We start from the raw sequence: 19,402 nt of genomic DNA, 5'->3' as shown, positions 1-19,402 counted from the left end.
AAACATGAATAGAGTGATCATAACTTTTGTTTGGCACATTTTCTCCGCAAAATAAATTGTATGAATGCTTCAAAAAAGTACATCGGACAATACTCCTGGAACAAACTGTGTGGATAGGATAGCAACTCCAAGTAGCAGCAAGAATTCCACCACCACCACCACCACCACCACCACCACCACCACCACCACCATCCTTAGGTTAGGCAAACGAACAGTGGTGGTTGTTAGAAAAAAAAGACCATGGCTACAGTAACAACAATTCAAAACGTATTGTGACCAAAGAGGAAGAAGATATATTAATTCTCCAATTCAATTGCGGTTTACATGATAGTAAACTATGCAATCTCTGTATAGCATGAGTTTCTAAGATCCTTGTGCCAATTAAGATTAGTCAAGATGCGAGGATAAAAGAAAAAAAATTTAAACACCGAATCCAAATCCATCCTGTCAACTCTCTAATAGACCGAACGATCTTCAAACATTATTTTGAAGGGTTTCTTCTTATCTGTGCGCTTGATTTCTTGATAGATTCTATCCTTTGAAGCCTGATCTGCTCTCTGAATTTGGCTATGAATTCACCAGCCTTCTTGTCAACATCAGGTCCTCCATCACTTGCAATGCTAGCAGCTGCTGCATCTTTTTCTGGACTCGCCGCTGTGCTTGAAGCAAAAGAACTTCCTGCAATGTTCTCCTCCTCCTCCTCCTCGGTTTCTGATCCCTCATCAGATTCCATGACCAATTTCTCGACGAATTCTTCGTTTTCTTCCTCTGGAAACTCCATGAAAGTTGGCTGAGGCGTAAAACTCACGCTTTCACGGTTCTGCTTCTCAGTCTGGAATGATGATTGATCAAAACCCACCGTCTTTCTTCCTGCCCTCTCCTTTCCTCTTGCTTCAACTTCCTTCAATCTTTTCTCTTCTTTGCTGTTGATTCTGTCATCAAATTCTTTCTCCCTCCTCGCCTCACCAAGCAAATCGTTGCTTCTATTTGTCCTAACTGACTTCGGCATTGGTAAGTTGCCACCTCTATTCAAGTCTTTTGGTTCAGTAGTGAAACTTCGCTTCAGTTCTCTTTCAAGCAAAACCTCATCATGAACAGCACTGGAAATCGGTTTCACTGATGATGATTCTCGATTCACTGATGGTGGAGGGGGTGGTGGTGGTGGAGGAGGAGGAGACCTATAAATGCTTTTCTTCCTCGCAAAATCCTCCACACTTTTCCCGAGCACCTCAGATGAGAAAGAAGGTGAAGGAGAAAACTTCTTCGGTGAAGAAAATGAAGGTGAAGGGGACATTTTTGGTGAAGAAGTTGCGGAACTGGATCTTGCTGATTGAGGAACTTGGGAATTAAAAGACCTGTTGTATTCAGATTTCTCCAAGGAAGGAGGCAGATTATAAAGAGGACTGTCTGCTTCTTCTTTCATTTCCATTCTTCCTGATCTTGATCTCCATGGAATTGGTGAAGGAAGCACAAAATTCTCCTTCAGCTTCTCTTCCAATTCCTGACAATACGAGCCTCCAAACTCTCCACTCTTATTTTTACTCGAATTGCTTGAAAATCTTTTAGAACCTGAATCAGAATTAGACCTACTAATAGAAGCAGATCCACCAGCAGATTCTTTACCAGTTTCGTCAACATCTGCGTCTATGACTCGGGATTTTAAGCTCCTAACAGGCAACAAGAGTGGCTTTTCACCAATTCTTGAACTGGTAGTTCTCTGTTCTTTATCAAGAGCAGAGTTCTGCTCAGCTACAACTACCACGGGATCATTCCTATAATAGTGGTTGCTCCACGTCTGGACCTTGGTCTCTTCAGACTCAGGTGGGCTATCAACCTCATCATCAAAAACCGATGAAACCTGAAGGAATCTAGACACATATGATTGAGCATTATCAAATCTTGAGGGGTTGCTGCTGTTAATTTCCTTTTCTGTTTCGTCATTTCGTTGGCTAAACAGGCCACAAGAGACAGCTATACCAAGAAAGACAAGGTGGAGAAACTCCCAACCTCTAGTGTTTAGAGTTTGGTTGAGGAATTCAGGGGCTTGTGAAGGAAAAAGTGAGAGTATAATTAAAAAGATTGTGACTATGAGAGCTTTGTAGAAGAAATTAGTATAGTACTTAGTTGGATTTGCTTGCTGTAGCTGTCGGTATTTGGTGTGGTTGTTTTCATCTGCCATTGAAGAAGAGAAAGAGAGAGAGAGGATCTTTCGGTGATTGTTTGTTGGTATTAACTGGAAGAGAATACGTAGAGGAGGAGGAGGGGGGGGGGGGGAGAAGAAGAAGGGAAGCCTTAGGGGTGAAGGAAAAGTGAAGGACAAAGAATAAAAGAAAAGAAAAGAAAAGCAAGAGATGGAGAGAGACAGTGGGGAGGGAAAGTTTTGGGGAAGGGTGAGCAAATTTCAAGCTTTTAAATTGGATTACTTTTAAGGGTTCTTTGCAAATGATATAGCAATTTGGCAATGGCTCTTGCTTTTTTCTATGTCTCGATCATATTTTTATTTCAAGGGGCTAGCATTCTGCTGGCTCATCAGCGTGCCTCTGATGCTTTACTTTTCCCATTTTTTATCCTTTGCTTTTCCGGGGAAGTAGCTGATCCGGCCGGGATTGAGTTGAAATATTGAATGACCTTAGACTAATGTGGGTTAAATGCCTTGGAGGCCTCGAGCAGGGACCGGAGCCGATCTTATTCTGATGGATGGATAGATGGAGGAGGGAATGTCAGGTCTGTGCAGGCAGGTGTTCTACAAACATTAACCAACTCAAATTGGATCTACCATGGAAGAGTACTATCAGTTGAAGCTTCTTTTCAAGTCATTGAAGCTCAGTAATTCCATATCAGAAACCTCAACAACTCCCTAACAATGCTGCAGGTCAACACAGCATTATGGTAAATTCAGGCACTAAAACTTGGTGTATGGATGGAGGGGAGGCATGTCACCGCGAAAATGTTGCTATACACATACAGGCACCCAGCAAGATTTCGCCGGATTTCTAACAAAAATCAACACATCCACTGCATATTTGGATGCGTTGTAAGGCAAAATGACGAGCAACCTGCTTCTTTCAGAGAGACAATGGACTGGTAACAGTACAAGGAATGGAAGACCTGGTATCTATCCAAGCAAGGGCATAAAACCAAATGGAGTTCAAGGACCGACCGACCGACCACAACCTTAAAATAAGGAAAGAGACAAGGATTTGCTCGATCTTATTGACTTTTAGACTTTGCCATATTCACACGCCCCCTTTCTTCAGACTGTATGTCAAGACTTCGCCAAGTGGATTGGAGAGGGCGGGAAAGTATGTCAAGGAGATCCTCCGCTAATGGACGTGCAAGAATGCTTTGGACAGTACATGTATTTGAGTTTCATAATCATGATCGATAAATCGGGATCGCTTAGTGTCATTTATATTAAAAAAACTAACAGCAAATGATTTCATAATTTTCGAAAGCTTTTTACCCTCCTGAAATCTTTTTGGTTCTGAGTAGTTAAAAACCGAGAACAGAGAATTGATAGCAAGTTACCTCTAGATTACTCCACATGTGAAGAGTGCTTAAAATATTTTGGCAACCTCTAATTTATTTTTATTTTTACATTGCAGAGGCAAGGCTTCTACATGGTAGTTTTGTTTTGTTTTGTGGTTCTTGGACGTAATTTGAAGAGACAGAAAAGGAGCAGCTTATTAACACATGGAAAAGATCCAGAATATATATTAGAGATTTGTAATGGAAAATTGCAGAAACCTCATATGCGAAAAGAATCTTCAATGGGGATAATAATGTAAGGGCGTGGAATACTTTGTAAAAAATGGGATAAAAAGAAGAGGTTCTTCGCAACTTCAGATGGAATACTTTTCTGATCTCGCCATCACCATCCTCGATTTGAAGATGATGTTCTTGGATGTTTTTAAGAGCCTTAGTGTTAACAAATTACTTCAATCTTAATTTTAAATTTTTAAATCAGATTTTAAAATATAATTTATATTATTATTTAACAAATCTTTTTTATTAAAAGTTTTTTAAATTTAAAGTTTGCATAATAAAATTTCAATACTATATAAAAAAATAATTCAATCTAAATACTTTAATTTTTAAATAAAATTTTAAAATATAATTTATATTATTTTTTAATAAATAGTCACACCGACATGCTTCCTTTAATAACAATATTCTTCCCATCAAAAGGGCAAAAAAAAAAGAAAAAGTGAAAAAAAGAAGAAACGTGTCATTTCTGCATCATCAACTGCAATAGTATATAATTGATGGATTGGAACAGTCCAATTCAAAAACCCATGAACTCTGACTTGGACCAAAGTCTAAAAAATTTCGCATTTATATGACTTTTTTAAAAGCCTTGTGCCGTGGTATTTGCTTTCTGACAAGGCAACACCATGCATAATTTACTTTATTTATTGCGCAATCTTTTTAAACCAAGACTACTGTACTCTGAATGTTCTGCCCCTTAATCATTTATCTTAGAAATGGGTAAAAAAACACATATTTTATTTTCTTTTTCCAACAAGAATCTCTCCAAATGAGACGACAAACTTTAAGAAAGTACATCCGTGTCATCCTCTAAAAGTAACAATATCATGTGTTTTATTTTATTTTAAATAAATTTTTTAAGAATATATATTTTTGTTAAAAATATAAAAAATCGATTTAACTCAAAAACTTAAATTGTTAGGTGAGATCTCAAGATATAATTTATATTATTTTCTAACACACTATCTCAAATAAAAATCTTTTAGACTTGAAATTTACATAAAATCATATTACATTGTACTTAATTTTTATCAAATAAATAAAAATCATAAGATTCGAACTCGTGTTACTTGGTCATTAAAGCTTTAATATCATGTTAAAGAACCATCACAACCTAATAATTTAAATTATTAGATGAGATCCTAAAATATAATTTATCTTATTTTTTAACAAAAACTTTATATTGTTATATATATATATATATATAACAAAAATAATTTGACTAATTAAACATGTTCAAAGCCCATGTCCATGTTAAAAATATTTCTAAATATATTCTTTTTTATATGAATTATATTTAAATTACAATAGAGAATACTAGTCTTTAAATAAAAAAACCCCAAAAAATATTTTATTTTATCCAAGAATAAATCAAAGCCAAAAAAATTCTATTTACTAATTTGAAAATTAAATATAATATTTTGATACCGCAATATAATATCAATAGTATAACATCTTTTTATATTTATTTTTAATTTTTTTTTTCTGTATCATTGATTACTTAGCAAAAAGTTCTTATTATAATAAAAAAAAAAAAAGAAGAAGAGAATTTTTATTATTACACGTTAAGGTGAAGGTCTTATTAATTCTTTTTTTGACAACCAATTTGAAAAAAATAACATTGTTATTTTGACACCTCTACTGCTGAAGTTTGATAAATAGTTCAATCTTCTATATTTAATTAAGAAATAAAGAGATTATAAGAGAAAATGATGAATTTTAGAGAAATAAAGATTAAACGAAGGACATTGGTGTTGATTGAGTGAAAGAAAGGGCAAAAAAGAAAGGAAATATAAGAAAAGCTGCGTCAGAAAAAAAAATACTACAATAATTTAAAATGTTTTAAACTTATAGTATTTTTGTTTTTCTTTTGCTGTACAATAAAATGTTCGAAATTCAATTTTTCCTCCACTCTAAAAACATAATAACAAAGATATAATTTAGGTGTAATTACTCTCTGAATAATATTTGAAAGTTAAGTTAAATTGCGATTTTATTTTTTTTGTCTTAGTCATGAATCATATATTAACTTTTAAAGTTATTATTATTGAAAATGATATATAAATAATAATATATTTTTATATGAAATTTACCACTAAATTTTTATTATAGTTTGTTTTATTAAAGTAATTATACAATTAATGATTTTTTTTAAAATGATTCATATTAACGTGACTGTTAATATTTTAACTGTTAAAGTTCTTATTTCACAACCACATTTCGTTACTGTTATTGTGACCATAACCTCAATTCAAAACTATAGATGAAAGAGATACAAATTAAGTGAACAATTTCATCACTTGCAACCCAAAGTATTATCAATCCCACTAATTATTATTATTTGATCCCAACAAAACATATAAAAAACCTAAAAGAAAAGAAAATAAAATCTCTTCCCTAGTTCAAAATTAACCTAATAAAAGTTTTATGAATTCCTGGGATTCTTTTCTTTTTAATTGCATTTGATTTCAATTTTGTACGGGACGGAGCAACAAAAGCTAAAATTAATATAATAAGATATATTATTAAAAAAATTATTTATTTAAAATAAAAAATATTATACTATTTCATATTTAAATACTAAATAATAAAAAATTTAAAATGTTTTGTAGCGCCCGGACCTCCCCCTAATTTTGCCCATCTTCTTCTCTGTTCTTGTACAAAACCATAAATTATTGAAGATTTTGTCAGTGGAGGTATAAGCTAGCAAAAATGATTTCAATACTTTTCACCATTACAATTGTATTATAATATGCATTTTGATGTGGGCTGGTAGATTTGTGACGGTGCTGCTTATTGTTATTATCATACAAAAATCTATAGGGCGACTGTAATACTAGAAATTAATTATTATGTATTTATACTATCCTTATATTCTTATAAAAAAATTGAATGGATAAGATTTTCACTGATGTCTATATATTTATTATTTATCTCACAAATATTAAAAATGACTCTTTAAAAAAAAAATTTATAAAACTTATAATGCTATTACAATCATGTTGTATTTGGGTTATATATAGATGGTTTTATTTAATTTTTAGTGCTACATAGAACTTTATTGATTTTTTTGACCTTTTTTCTTGGAATCAAGTTTAACATTCTTACAAAACATTATTAATACACATGCAAAGCATGCATTAAAAATACTAGTTTCAAAATAAAATCTTAACTTAATTATATTTATGCGTGTAAATTAAAAAATTAAAAAAATATTATAATGATAGTTTTTCATGTAATTTGTGTCAAAGAACCATCTCGAACCATCTCAACCCAATAGCTTAAGCTGTTAGGTGAGGTTCCATCCTTCCAGAATATGATTTATATTATTCTCTAATATACTCCCTCAAGTGAAAACCCTTTGGGCTTGAAATTTACACATGTCCACTTTATCTTATGCTTAATGTCTATCAAATAAATGGGGATGGTGAGATTCGAACTCGTGACCGCTTGGTTATCAAGGCTCTGATACTATGTCAAAGAACCATCTCAACCTAATAGCTTAAGCTGTTACGTGAGGTCTCAGGATATGATTTATATTATTCTCTAATAATTTGAAATAAAATAAAGAATGTCTATGATGAAAATAAAAAAATAAAAAGGCAAGTGAGAAAAAATACATGGAGGGCGTGTCGTTTGCAAAAAATTGCGATTTTCATGTCTTCTTCAATTACTTTTTAATGACCGTTTATTGAATTTGTGTGTTTTTTTTTTAACAAAATATATTAAAATCATTAAAAAAAAACTTTCACAAATATATTTCTAACTTAAAAATACATGTTAATTCTCTTTTAAACGACAAATCGGGCAACCCATTTTCCATATTTCTACACTGGAGGCGCTATCTAATTTTTATGGTCTCCTTGCTATTAATGTTTTTGGTTAAATCGACACAATCCACAAGCAATTTAAATTATATGGGCTTATTAAAGGATTGAGCTTGATAATGTAGGAGTTGAAGGACCAAAATAAAACACTAACTAAAACAACGTCATTTTACTTACACTTCAAAATGCCAAAAAACGAAGGTGTTTTGGGTAATTCATTGTCCAGTTCGTGAACACTGAAAAAAATACTCTATTTTAGTTTTATTGAACTACAATTTCTAAAACAATGAGGATTTATTATAATTTCGGTCAATTATTTTAATCAAATATTTAGGAATATAATAAAAATTGTTTTTAAGGTATTTTTTAAAATATATTCAAAAAATATTTTTGTATTTTTTCAAAATTTATTTTTCATATTAGTATACATTCAATAACTCTAAAATAATTAATATGAAGTAAAAAAATTATTAAAAAAAACAGTTTCATTACATGTGTGTGTATATGTATATATTCTTTTTTCTATCACCAATTTCCTTTTCAAACAATAAATTTAATTAATCTTTAAATTCCAGAGCTTCCTGTTCAATAGATTTTATTAATGCATTTGAATGAAAAGTGGATGGAAGGATAGAATTGGTAGTTTGTTTTTATCTTTCAAAAATATTTTTTTAAAAAATTAATTGTTTTATTAATTTTAAATAAATATATTTTTAATATTTTTAAATCATTTTAATATATTAATATTAAAAAATAAGTTTTACAAAATAAAAATTAATCATTAACATGCGAAACAAAGCTCAGTTTCTAAGATATACAGCCTCTCGATCACACTTTCCAGTTCGTGGCTTCGTGACTCGGAGTTGGACTCATCTCTCTCTTCTCCATCACTAAACCCTAACTCCCAGGTACCACATTTCTTCCATTCTTTTCTAACTGTTAAATCTCTGGCAGTCATTTTTTTTTCTCATTTAAAACCATCATTATAAACCCATGTCGCTTTTTTCATTAACTCGCCATCTCTCCTTCTCAATCACGCCCAAAACCTCCAAAATCTCAACTTTACACTTCGCTACCACTTCCCTGGGAGAGAAACTTGATGCCCATCTGCAAAACAGTCCTAACAACGTAGAGAAAACCCTCAATTCACTCGCACCTATTAAACTTGACACCAAATATGTCAACGACATCATACACAGATGGTCCCTTAATAACCTTCAATTGGGTCTTAGGTTTTTTATCTGGGCTGGTGATCAACCAAATTATAGGCATAATTTATATATCTATAACAAAGCATGTAGCTTGTTTAAGATTAAGCAAAACCCGCAAGTTATTTTGGATTTAATTGAGACTTATAAGCTGGAGAAGTGTGTGGTTTGTGCTGACACTTTTAAGGTTGTTTTGAGGCTGTGCAAAGCGGGTGGGCTCGCTGATGAGGCTTTAATGGTGTTAAAGAAAATGCCTGAATTTAACATACGTCCAGATACTACTGCTTATAATCTTGTTATTAGGTCGCTTTGTGAGAAGGGTGATGTGGATTTGGCTAAAAAATTGATGGGAGAGATGGGTTTGATTGATCTTTATCCCGATATGATAACATATGTCTCGATGATTAAAGGGTTTTGTGATGTGGGTAGATTGGAGGAGGCTTGTGCGTTGTTCCCAGTAATGAGTGTGCATGGCTGTTATCCTAATGTAGTGGCATATTCGGCACTTCTTGATGGGATTTGTAGGTTTGGGATTGTTGAGAGGGCATTTGAGTTGTTAGCAGAGATGGAGAAGCAAGGTGGGGGATGTCGTCCAAATGTTATCACGTACACCTCTATGATTCAGAGTTTTTGTGAGCAAGGTAGAACAACGGATGCACTGTCAGTTTTGGAATTAATGGAGGTTCGTGGGTGTGCTCCAAATCGTGTCACTGCTAGTGCTTGGATAAATGGTATTTGTATGAATGGCCAGCTACAGGATGTGTATAATTTTATCGAGAGAGTTGTTGTGAGAGGTAGTGTTTCGAATGGTGACTGCTATAGTTCTCTTGTGGTGTGTTTGATAAAGATTAAGAAAGTAGAGGAAGCAGAGAAGACCTTTAGGAGGGCTTTATCTAGTGGGATGAAGCCTGATAGTTTGGCATGCAGTATGATGATTAGGGAGATTTGTTCGGAGAAACGAATGCTTGATGGGTTTTGTTTATATGAAGAAGTTGAGAAAACAGGATGCTTGTCTTCCATTGACATCGATATATATTCTATTCTTTTAGCTGGGCTTTGTCAACAAGGCCATTCAGCAGAAGCTGTAAGGCTTGCAAGATCGATGCTTGAAAAAAGAATTCCTCTCAGAGCTCCTTATGTTGAAAAAATAGTTGAACACCTGAAGAATTTTGGAGGGAAGGAGCTTGTAACTGAATTAGTTAGCATGGTAAGGTGATGCTGAACTAAAGACAATTTATTAATGTTAGGCGGTTGTTTCTTATTTTAGAGCAGGATTATCAATACACAGTAAGGTTCTCGTTCAGAGGGATCATGCATGAAATAAGAGTTCATTAAAAGGAAACATAGATCACACATCTTGTCTTGTTCCTGGTAAATTGTGGAATCTTAAAAGTTAATGCTAGCTATCATCAACTGCTGTTATCATGAACTGAAGTGCAAAGTAAACCAGGTTCTGAAAATGGAGTACTGTGAGGCAGCCACTGGCTGTTGTTTGCAGAATAATTCCAGCAGGTATGCCTTTGTATCAGAGGTTGAAAAATTATTCAATCACCCTCCTATGCCCCCGTTTCTTTTATGTAAGTTAATGACATGTCCATATAATTGCATTCGAGGCTACAATGCATTAGTTATTCCCCTAGAACTAGGCAGACCATTGCTTTTTTACCGAGTGCCCAGTTATTCCCTAACATGCTAAAATGTGGATTAGTAATAAAACATCTAAAGAAATTTGGTCACTCTTGAATTTCTTCGGTAATCATATATGGTCCCTCTTTAATCTAAGAATGACTGATAAAATTTCCGAGACCTTATTTGGCGGGAACATATATCCCTAAAGCTAGCAGGAACTACTTGAGAATCACCTTTATAGGGACGCTGACCTAATTTTGCAAGTTCATCAACTAAATTTACTGATACCTTAATGAATCAAACCAATGGAATTGCATGATAACCCCCATTTCAGGTTTTTTTTTTTTTGTCCCACGGATTTCTAGCAACCTCTAAGTTCCTTGCTCAGTGCATTTTATACCTACCTGCTTACATCAGTTTGTAAAGTGCCATCACAAAATAGAATGATAACTGATTCTAACATCGGCATGAATCATGATAGCAGTCGTCGGATTTTCATTTATATGATGTGTAAGTCCATCTCCCTCCCTGTGAAATCTAGAGACATGAGCAAAACAAGGACATTCTAGCCATCACCTTCTGAAGTACATAAGATAATAGATGTTTATTTAATAGGCATTAAGGTTTTTTTTTTTTTTTTTTTTTTTTTTTTCATTTTAAATTCTGCTTTCCTAGATTATGATTTAATGGTAAAATAGCCCTACACTGGAGACCTGCTCAAAGAATGTGGTTGCCTTGGCCATTTCTCTGCCAGTTGCTAGGATGAAGACATTGAGGCTGCTGTGGAGTAGGGGGAGCTCCCATGAATGTTTGCGCTCAATTTTATCATAAAAAGTGATAAAACAAAAGGATAGAAGAATGTTGGTAGATTAAGTAGTTAGGCAGAAAGCTCAAAGTTCTTCGATCTAATAAGAGGCCATATTTAATTTGAAGAACAGAGTTTCAGATGGACATAGGATGATGGAAAGGAAGACTCCTATAGTATGCCATGCTGATTTTTGTACAATTCAGGAAGATGTCTTCATGTGTAGCTACAAGAATTGCAAGCTCGTAACTCTGAAATATCATTGTTTACTTGACTTTCTGCTTTGTCAGATTTTCGATTTCTGTTTTTTCTTCATGATATTTATCTGTTAAATACGTGCGATCCATGAAACAACCGTAGGGGCAATTTTCATGACACGGACTTCAGTGCATCTGAATATCCATTTGAGAATTGAGAGCACCTTGCTCTGGAAAATTTTTTCCCAAGACGCAGGTATCACTAGCGCCTCTCATCCATTATTTTTTTCTCTTTTCCTGACGCGTATCAGTTTTCTTTTTTATGACGTGTGCATTACATCACCTTTTACAAAAAAATAAAATAAAATTCGGGTGGTTGGATACATTTCAGTAGGTGAGCATATCATAGATTTTAGGTGTAGCGTGTGACTCACTAAAACCTGCACTGATGGTTTTTCTTGGTATTTATACATTTGTCCAATTGAGATATTTTTTTTTATGATGTCAGAGGTGTTATAATAAGAAATTCGGTGTATTTCCAGCTTTTCATTCTTTTCTATTTTATTTCTGCTACTTGATTATTGTATCAGTTTATTTCCTTTTTATTTTTTCCTCTTCTTTGGAGTTTTATTTAATCCTTGAAATTCTATATAATCTTAATTTTATTATTATGATCATTTCATTAATTGAATTTATTTTTTATTTAAGCTGGGCGAAAAATAACAGTTTTTTTGGTAAAAATTATTTTTTTTATTCAATCGCATTTGAAAATAAACATGAATTTAAATGAAAAAAAATGCGCAATAATAATAATAATAAAACTAAAGTTAAAAGGGATTAATTTTTTTGGCATGTGAGACGGACCTCCTCCATACATGTAAGTTTAGAGGAAAAAAAACTCTATCCTGAGCTCGGGACCACTTCGGAAGTTTCTTACTGATGGATCCTTCTGAAATTCCTCATGGTCACCTCGATGCCCAGCCCCCCCTGGTTTTTTGGTTTAGCACTAATGGAATCTTTCGATGCCTCATGGTAGAAGATGTCGGGAAACCTGACCGCCTACTTCTTGTCTTTTTGAATGCTAACTATACGGTTTCTGTATGATTGCATCATGCCAGATTTTACTTTATTCAAGCTTCTTTCGTTCACATGAACATGCAATCCTTTCCATTGCTGTTCACGGTGCGAGCTCTGTGTGTTTCTGTAGTTTATTGTCTATATTTCACGAGGGTGTTTGGATTGAATGGCATGTTACAATTGTTCATCACTTTTTCCCACCTGATGTTTTGAATTTGTTGTTTCAATTCTTGTGCAAATCACAGAAGTTTATTATGTTCAAGTTGTTTACGACAACGAAGATGGCGGTGAAAGAAAGATAGAACAATAACAGTATCCTTTGCCATTTTGCTCTCGCCTGTCATCCTACAACTTGGATGGATTTTCATTTTGTATTCGAGTGCTGATGTGATTCGCGCCTCAATTATGCTCTTAATCTTCTGTCAGCTTTTGTTTATTTGGTGCATGACAGATCTTGTTCATCATTGAGTTTGAATGATAATAAGAAAGATCTGATGAACTTGTGGTGCTCTCCTCTGATGGATTCTGCCAAAGCAATTTTCCCAGCAACAAAAATATATAATTAAGCAAATGCTTACAAGGGTGCAGAGAGGAGTTATGCGTTATAACAGTGCTGGTCACCGAATTTCTGGAACGCGTTTCGAGTTTTTACCTCCACCGGGAAGCAAAACGGTGTAGTTGGGTTGATTCTATATTTTTTTATAAGATTAAAATACTATTATTTTGATCAAAACAATTTATTCTCTAGAAAAAATTAAGAGATTGAGGATTGAGTTTTTACCTGTTCAGTAAGTTTTTGACCAAGTAAGTTATTTTTTTTAACCTTGATTGTTTCAGATGTTGAATCGGCCGGATAACGGGAAGACCTGCCAGACCGTCAAGGTTTTACAACTATGCAAGATGGCAAAGGATGCTGATATCCGTTTATCTTTCAGTGACGTTCTTCCTTGTCACAATCAACTTGAACCTAATAAAATATTGGTAATTTGCTCGATAATTGAAATAACAAATTCAACAATTTATTTTCTGTAACTGAATTACGTAAACAGCAGATGCATTTAACTTATTTTTAGGCAACAAGAAAGGTGAAGTAAGCAATGACATGAGTAGCAGTGCCCTACGTTTGGGAGGAGGTTTTTTTATATATATTTATTTATTTTGACTATAACATGGTTATAATTTTTTTTTTTAAAAATAACATAGTACAAAAAAATATTTGAAAAAATAATGTAACTTGAAAAGTTGCATATAATATTGTAAATTACGAGTAGAAGTAAATGTTTACAGTTTACCTATATTATTTTGAATAAATAAAAAGGAGAGAGAGGAAAGAGAATGAAGAAAAAAAAAAGAAAATATCCTCTAGTTTGTTGAAATTTGGGTTTTTTTTTTTTCTTGTTTTTTATAGGATAATACTATTCTCATTTCTTAGTTTGTAGATTTGTTTGATTATGAATTGAGTTTCATGATTTTTTTATTTATTTGTATTTTATTAAGTAATCCTAATCTCATTACACCGGTCACAGGTTCTAAATTAATCCGAATTATCTCATATTATTTTAAAAATTATTTTTTTAATTTTATCTTTCAACAATAAATTGATTTAGAGTTAGACTTTATATATATATATTTTTTTTTACTTTGCTTTTTATGGTATAATTTCATTCTTATGACTTGGTTCACAGATTTAACGAGTTTACTCAGGTTGATCTAAATCTTTTTTTTTCTATTCTTTTTTAAATTAATTTTTTTATTTTCATCCTTTAAATTTTTTATTTATTGAAAATTAAACTTTATAATTTATCTTCTTTTGTTTTCTATAGAATTATCACCTTTAAATTATAAATTTTGTAAGTTAGTCAAAGTTTATTCATATCAATTCAATATATCTTGATTTTAATATTAAAAAAATAATATTGTCACTATCTTAGTATTTTAAATAAATATCATTTAACATACATCAAATTTTTAATTCAATGTTTGATTTTTTATGTTAAAAAAACCCGTCAGCAAAACCTTTACATTTCATTTATTATTTAAAAAAGAAAGACATCGCGATCGAAGTAACAAGGGCCAAAGATATAGTGCTATCTATACTGGAAAGGTTGTGCAGGAATGAAGCGTGATATTTGAATCAGATAGGATGGTTATGCAAATAGAAAGTATGGAGCCTTTTTCCACCCAAAATCCTGGTTACTTCACATATAATTTGTTTGATATTGTAGTAATTTTTATGTTTTGATTAACTACAAAAAAAAATGTTTAGTTAATTAAATAATTTATTTTTGTATTAAGATAGTATTTGGTATTGTAATAATAGTTGTTTTTCAAAATATTATTTTACTTGAAAATATATCTAAATAATTTTTTTTTTATTTTTTAAAATTTACTTTTGCCATCAATATATTAAAAAAATAAAAAAACACAAAAAATCAAGTAAAGAAAAATCAAATTTTCGATAAACACTCGGCTAGCTGCATTGCCTAAAATTTGAATTTCTATTTTGTTTAAAAATACATTTTTTAGTATTTTTGAATTATCATGTTGAAAATAATTTTTTTTTAAAATATTATTTAAATTTATTTTTAAATAAAAAATATTTTATACTAACATGCTATAAAACTACTTATAGAACTTATTTTATAATTTCTTGAAGTTTTAAAAACCTTAAAACGACCATTAAAATGGTTTAAAAAAGTCTTGAAATTGACACTTTTGTTTTAAAAATTTAAAACTACTACATGAGCTTAAATTGATTGGTGAATGATAAACCTTAACTTTGACTTTTATATATTATTGATTCAGATATTTCGATCGCAGACCGAGTAAATTGACTTATGAGCTAGTAGATAAACCTTAACTTTGACTTTTTTCTAAAATCCTTGAAGCTACATTATTTGATAAATTTTTAAAACAGCAACATTTTAATAATAATAATAAAATTGTTTCTGAACAACTATCAAAATGAGCAGGTAGATACCGCACTGTAATCGTAATAATTTATGATTACAGTACACCTACCCAACTTTTACTCAAAGCCCAAATCCACCCTCAACACGTGTCACCCAATCATCAAATTTCAGATACCCGTGTTTGTCACCCGCTCGTCAACCTAAGCTTCCTCCACAATCCCAATCTCTCGAAATCTCGTTGGCCCTGACCACCACTCTCTCACACTCTCTCTCTTTCCAAGTTTGTTTATTGAGAAAAAAGAGCGAAAGAGTAGAATCCAGGCAATCTTGGGTTAAGGTTAGGATTTCCGTTTTTTTTTTTCACAAAATCAAATCGATCATATTTTTCATCAGATCTCACCACCTAGATTTTACCGTCCTGTTGAACCCCTTTTTTTCGTTTTCTTTTCTCTAACTATGGTGATTTCACCTAGAAACCCCAATTCAATCATTTCAAAATCAATCGACTCTCTTAAAATCAATCTCTACATCTTTAATCGCTGTAAAAGCTATTAGCTTAGGGTGTTTTTTTGTTTTTTTTTTCTTCATTTTAACTGATGTGAGGATTTCATTTTGGTCAACTATTGTGTAAATACCCATCGGTTCGCACAGGTATACAGATATAATTTTAATTAGCGTTTCTTAGGGATTTGGGTGTGATTTTGATTGCGATTGATTTGGTGTCCAAATTTGGGGATATAATGATAATTGAGGAATTGAGTGGAGGTGAGTTAGAAAGAGGGAAGGTGGGGAAGGAATTGTGTGTAGGAAGTGCTAAGGAGGAGAGTGAAGGTGTTATTGTGTGGGATGTGAAGCGGGTTTTTATTGGAGTCGGAGCTCGGGCTTTGTTTTACCCGACTTTGCTTTATAATGTTGTTAGGAACAAGGTCCAGGCTGAGTTCCGCTGGTGGGATAGAGTCCATGAGGTATAGTTTTACTGTTTCATGCTTGTATAGATGATTTTTTAAGCTGTTTTTGGAGTTATTTGTTTTCTTTCTTGGTCTAATATGGCTTGTGTGGATGACTTGTATGTGGGTTTTTTGCCTTTATGTGTGGAGAATGGTTTTGGGGTGTTCGAAGTTTGATTTGTTCTTGGTGTTTTTGTTTTATGTTATAGACCCTTGTAGGTGGGTGGGTGGATTTGACATACTTGCCACGTGTTTTGATGCCAATCAGCTTTTTTTTTGTTTCTGTTTGTGGTAATTTCTGTTTTTGGTTGAGTTTTGATGTCTGTGTAGATTAAGTGAAGGAAGAACGAGTTTAGGATAGGAGATTGTGCTTCTAACATGAATAACATTTGTGAAGGAAGCAATAGCAAGTGACGATATTTTGGGGAGTTTTTCATTCCCTTTTCTTTTGCTAACTTTATTCCTGCTCTCTTTTAACGTTTAAATTTCCAAGCGCACTTGTTTCTGCTGTGCTTGTAAACTTACTAGGACACTGACCTGTTGATGGGAGTGAGGAGCCACTCCAATCTGGAACTTTTATCATTAGTTCTGCAAGCTTGTAAAATGTGAACTTGCTTTAAGGTTTATTAAGAGCATTTTCTTTTGATATTATTACTTGGCGAGCTAAGGTTGCAGCTTTTGCTCATAGACTACCTGTTAACGTAGTATTCTATTTTTTTTTCTATCTCCTATTGTTTTTGCACAATGCGTCTGCAAATATTACATGTCAGTAGTACATGGTGTATTAGCTCCTATTCTCTGAGCTTAAGATTCTTGGAGCCGTCTGAAGACTTTTGCACTGTTGGGCCTTTATGTAATGAATTTCATATCAAGTGGCCTTCCCAATTTCTTTCGTTTTCTAATATATTTATTTGCAGTTTATATTGTTAGGTGCTGTTCCATTCCCTTCTGATGTTCCATGCCTGAAGGGGCTTGGTGTTGGTGGAGTGATAACACTGAACGAACCCTATGAGACTTTGGTACCAACTTCTTTATACCATGTAAGTGCTTTCACTCCCTCCCCTCACCCTTTCAGTCATGAGTGTGTGTGTGAATAGTTCCAATTTTTATGAGCTGGTAAGATCAGCAGACAGCTGATTCATGTTACATGGATAGTCTGCACATGTACATCAAGCAGTTGTCTGCTTTTGCAGTTTTCCATTTTGTATTTTTGGCTGCATTGTCTGCCCAGTGGTTGCATTTAGTTTAATTGTTCTGTTTCCATATCTTGTCAATACAATCATTGTTTGACATTTATGTATATTAAATTCCATTTTTTGAAGTGCCTACCTTTAGAATTTACTTATGAAAAATATTGGCAGGCTTATGGCATTGACCATCTGGTGCTTCCTACAAGAGACTACTGCTTTGCTCCGTCCTTGAATGATATAAGCCAAGCTGTAGCATTCATTCATGGTGAGATTTAATTGTGTTTTGTGAAACACCAAAATATTTTATATGCAGGTGAAATTGTTATTCCTGTGATTCTGATGCTGCTTATGTTTGTTTTTCCTTTGAAGAAAATGTATCATCTGGACAAACTACTTACGTTCATTGCAAAGCTGGCCGGGGACGCAGCACAACCATTGTTATATGCTACCTGGTCATTAATCCAATTTGAAATTCAACTTCTTATAGGTGTTTTTTTCCTTGCACCTGCTCTAAAGTTTTGTTTTAATATGCAGGTGCACCACAAGCAGATGACACCTGAGGCTGCATATAAATATTTGAGGTCAATCCGACCAAGAGTGCTTCTAGCATCTGCTCAGTGGAAGGTATGCTTAGGCTGGGCCTCATTTTCACTGTGATTTAGTTTAAGAAGTTTTGAATTTCTTGTGTAAATTGTAGTTTTCCCTCTTGGATTTTACTAAACTTCATGAAACTGAGTACAAAAGATTGACAGTTAGAATTGTCTGGCGTGCACGCTTTTATGAAATGTATTTTTTAGTCCTCCTAATTTACCGTAACCAAGGAAACTGAGAGGAAAAATTGATGATATTTTTGCCTAGATATTTTTTTATCCCAAAGCCTTGAAATGCATTATGGAATTTCCTAGACATTTTCTAACAAGGTTCTTGCATGTCCTTGATTAGTTACTAGCTGTTGGTTGCAAATGCAGGCTGTTCAGGAATATTATCATCTAAAGGTGAACGCTAGTGATCACAACATCAAAATGACTGATATAGTTTTGGGAACTCCAAAGCCAGCAGTTTTGCAGGATCTGGTGCCTTTTGATGACGGCTCTGTAGTTGTTGTTACAGAAGCAGATCTTGATGGATACAAACCAAATCTTGAATCTGGGCCTGTGGGAAGTGAGATATGGGCTGATCTAAGTGTGGTCTGCCGTGTTCGAGTTGCCAGTCAGGCAGCTCTGGAAAGAATATCCTGCCTCTGGCTCCGCTGCCAGACTCACCAGAAGATTGTTGGGGAGCAATTAAACAGGAAGAACAGCTGCTCAATCATGGCAGATCACTTGGGAGCTATCACTGTTGACATTCACGTGTATTGAATAGCTGCTGAAATTTCATACAAGTTTGACAAGGTCCTTTTCTTTTTTAAATTCCCCCGTATATAAAGTGAAATAATAATGTTCAATTAGGCAGGAGAGAACTTCGGTTCTTTTCTCACCACTTGTAAATCGAGTTGCTCTTTGTCTCAAGTCAAATGTAAGAAACACGAGCAAAATTCTCAATTTAATGATGGTGCAGTTCGTGGAAGAATATGCTTTCATGCTGTGGTGCGATTTGCACTCTTTTTGATGTTAAACCTGGACTAGCAAGCTGTGAACTTGCTCATCGAGTCAGCCTCTTAGCCAAGGAAAGCATCAATTGGGGGACCATAACAGCCGGGACTGGCAAATGGCGAGCCATAGAGACACGTGAATTTAGGCCAGGATGGAATCCCTGTAGAATTCAATACCAAATAGTTTTTTAGAGATTCGTTCTTGATGCGATGGGAATCAGGAGTGTTTTTAAGATTCTTTGTATAAACCT

General features: G+C 33.4%; 3 protein-coding genes across 11 annotated transcripts; 2 read left to right on the top strand and 1 right to left on the bottom strand.

Moving 5' to 3' along the window:
* Nucleotides 1–481: 481 nt before the first annotated feature.
* On the bottom strand, nt 482–2,179 carry LOC118039188 (uncharacterized). Its single transcript, XM_035045806.1, has one exon. It carries the CDS (start codon nt 2,177–2,179, stop codon nt 482–484), a length of 1,698 nt encoding a protein of 565 aa, XP_034901697.1.
* Nucleotides 2,180–8,393: 6,214 nt separating this feature from the next.
* Nucleotides 8,394–13,543, top strand: LOC118039111 (pentatricopeptide repeat-containing protein At5g47360). Of its 9 annotated transcripts, none has more exons than XM_035045715.2 (4): nt 8,394–10,010; nt 10,254–10,315; nt 11,598–11,690; nt 12,757–13,543. In XM_035045715.2, the coding sequence occupies exons 1-3, from the start codon at nt 8,589–8,591 to the stop codon at nt 11,650–11,652; spliced, it is 1,539 nt and encodes a 512-aa protein (XP_034901606.1). In that variant the 5' UTR covers nt 8,394–8,588; the 3' UTR covers nt 11,653–11,690; nt 12,757–13,543. The 9 variants fall into 9 exon arrangements, 7 of the variants coding, with proteins under 7 accessions (XP_034901606.1, XP_034901607.1, XP_073264442.1 ...); XM_035045716.2 differs by having other exon boundaries at nt 12,293–13,543; XR_004685885.2 differs by lacking the exon at nt 10,254–10,315.
* A 2,079-nt stretch (nt 13,544–15,622) lies between these two features.
* On the top strand, nt 15,623–19,129 carry LOC118039110 (phosphatidylglycerophosphate phosphatase PTPMT2). The gene is made up of 6 exons (XM_035045713.2): nt 15,623–16,388; nt 17,288–17,410; nt 17,732–17,825; nt 17,930–18,012; nt 18,095–18,184; nt 18,529–19,129. Exons 1-6 carry the CDS (start codon nt 16,164–16,166, stop codon nt 18,916–18,918), a joined length of 1,005 nt encoding a protein of 334 aa, XP_034901604.1. The 5' UTR covers nt 15,623–16,163; the 3' UTR covers nt 18,919–19,129.
* The last annotated feature ends 273 nt before the right edge of the window (nt 19,130–19,402 follow it).

Source organism: Populus alba, chromosome 1, assembly GCF_005239225.2.
Source record: "Populus alba chromosome 1, ASM523922v2, whole genome shotgun sequence".
NCBI lineage: Eukaryota > Viridiplantae > Streptophyta > Magnoliopsida > Malpighiales > Salicaceae > Populus > Populus alba.
Note: the sequence above shows the minus strand (reverse complement) of the source record. Positions and strands in the feature narration are given on the sequence as shown.

Excerpts from the sequence above, each read along its gene's own strand:
- LOC118039188 (XM_035045806.1), bottom strand. The coding sequence starts at position 2,179 with ATGGCAGATGAAAACAACCACACCAAATACCGACAGCTACAGCAAGCA.
- LOC118039111 (XM_035045714.2), top strand. The coding sequence starts at position 8,589 with ATGTCGCTTTTTTCATTAACTCGCCATCTCTCCTTCTCAATCACGCCC. Across the intron at positions 10,011-10,253 it reads TAACTGAATTAGTTAGCATG|GTTCTGAAAATGGAGTACTG; the intron begins GTAAGGTGATGC and ends AAAGTAAACCAG.
- LOC118039110 (XM_035045713.2), top strand. The coding sequence starts at position 16,164 with ATGATAATTGAGGAATTGAGTGGAGGTGAGTTAGAAAGAGGGAAGGTG. Across the intron at positions 16,389-17,287 it reads GGTGGGATAGAGTCCATGAG|TTTATATTGTTAGGTGCTGT; the intron begins GTATAGTTTTAC and ends ATTTATTTGCAG. Across the intron at positions 18,013-18,094 it reads CCATTGTTATATGCTACCTG|GTGCACCACAAGCAGATGAC; the intron begins GTCATTAATCCA and ends TTTAATATGCAG.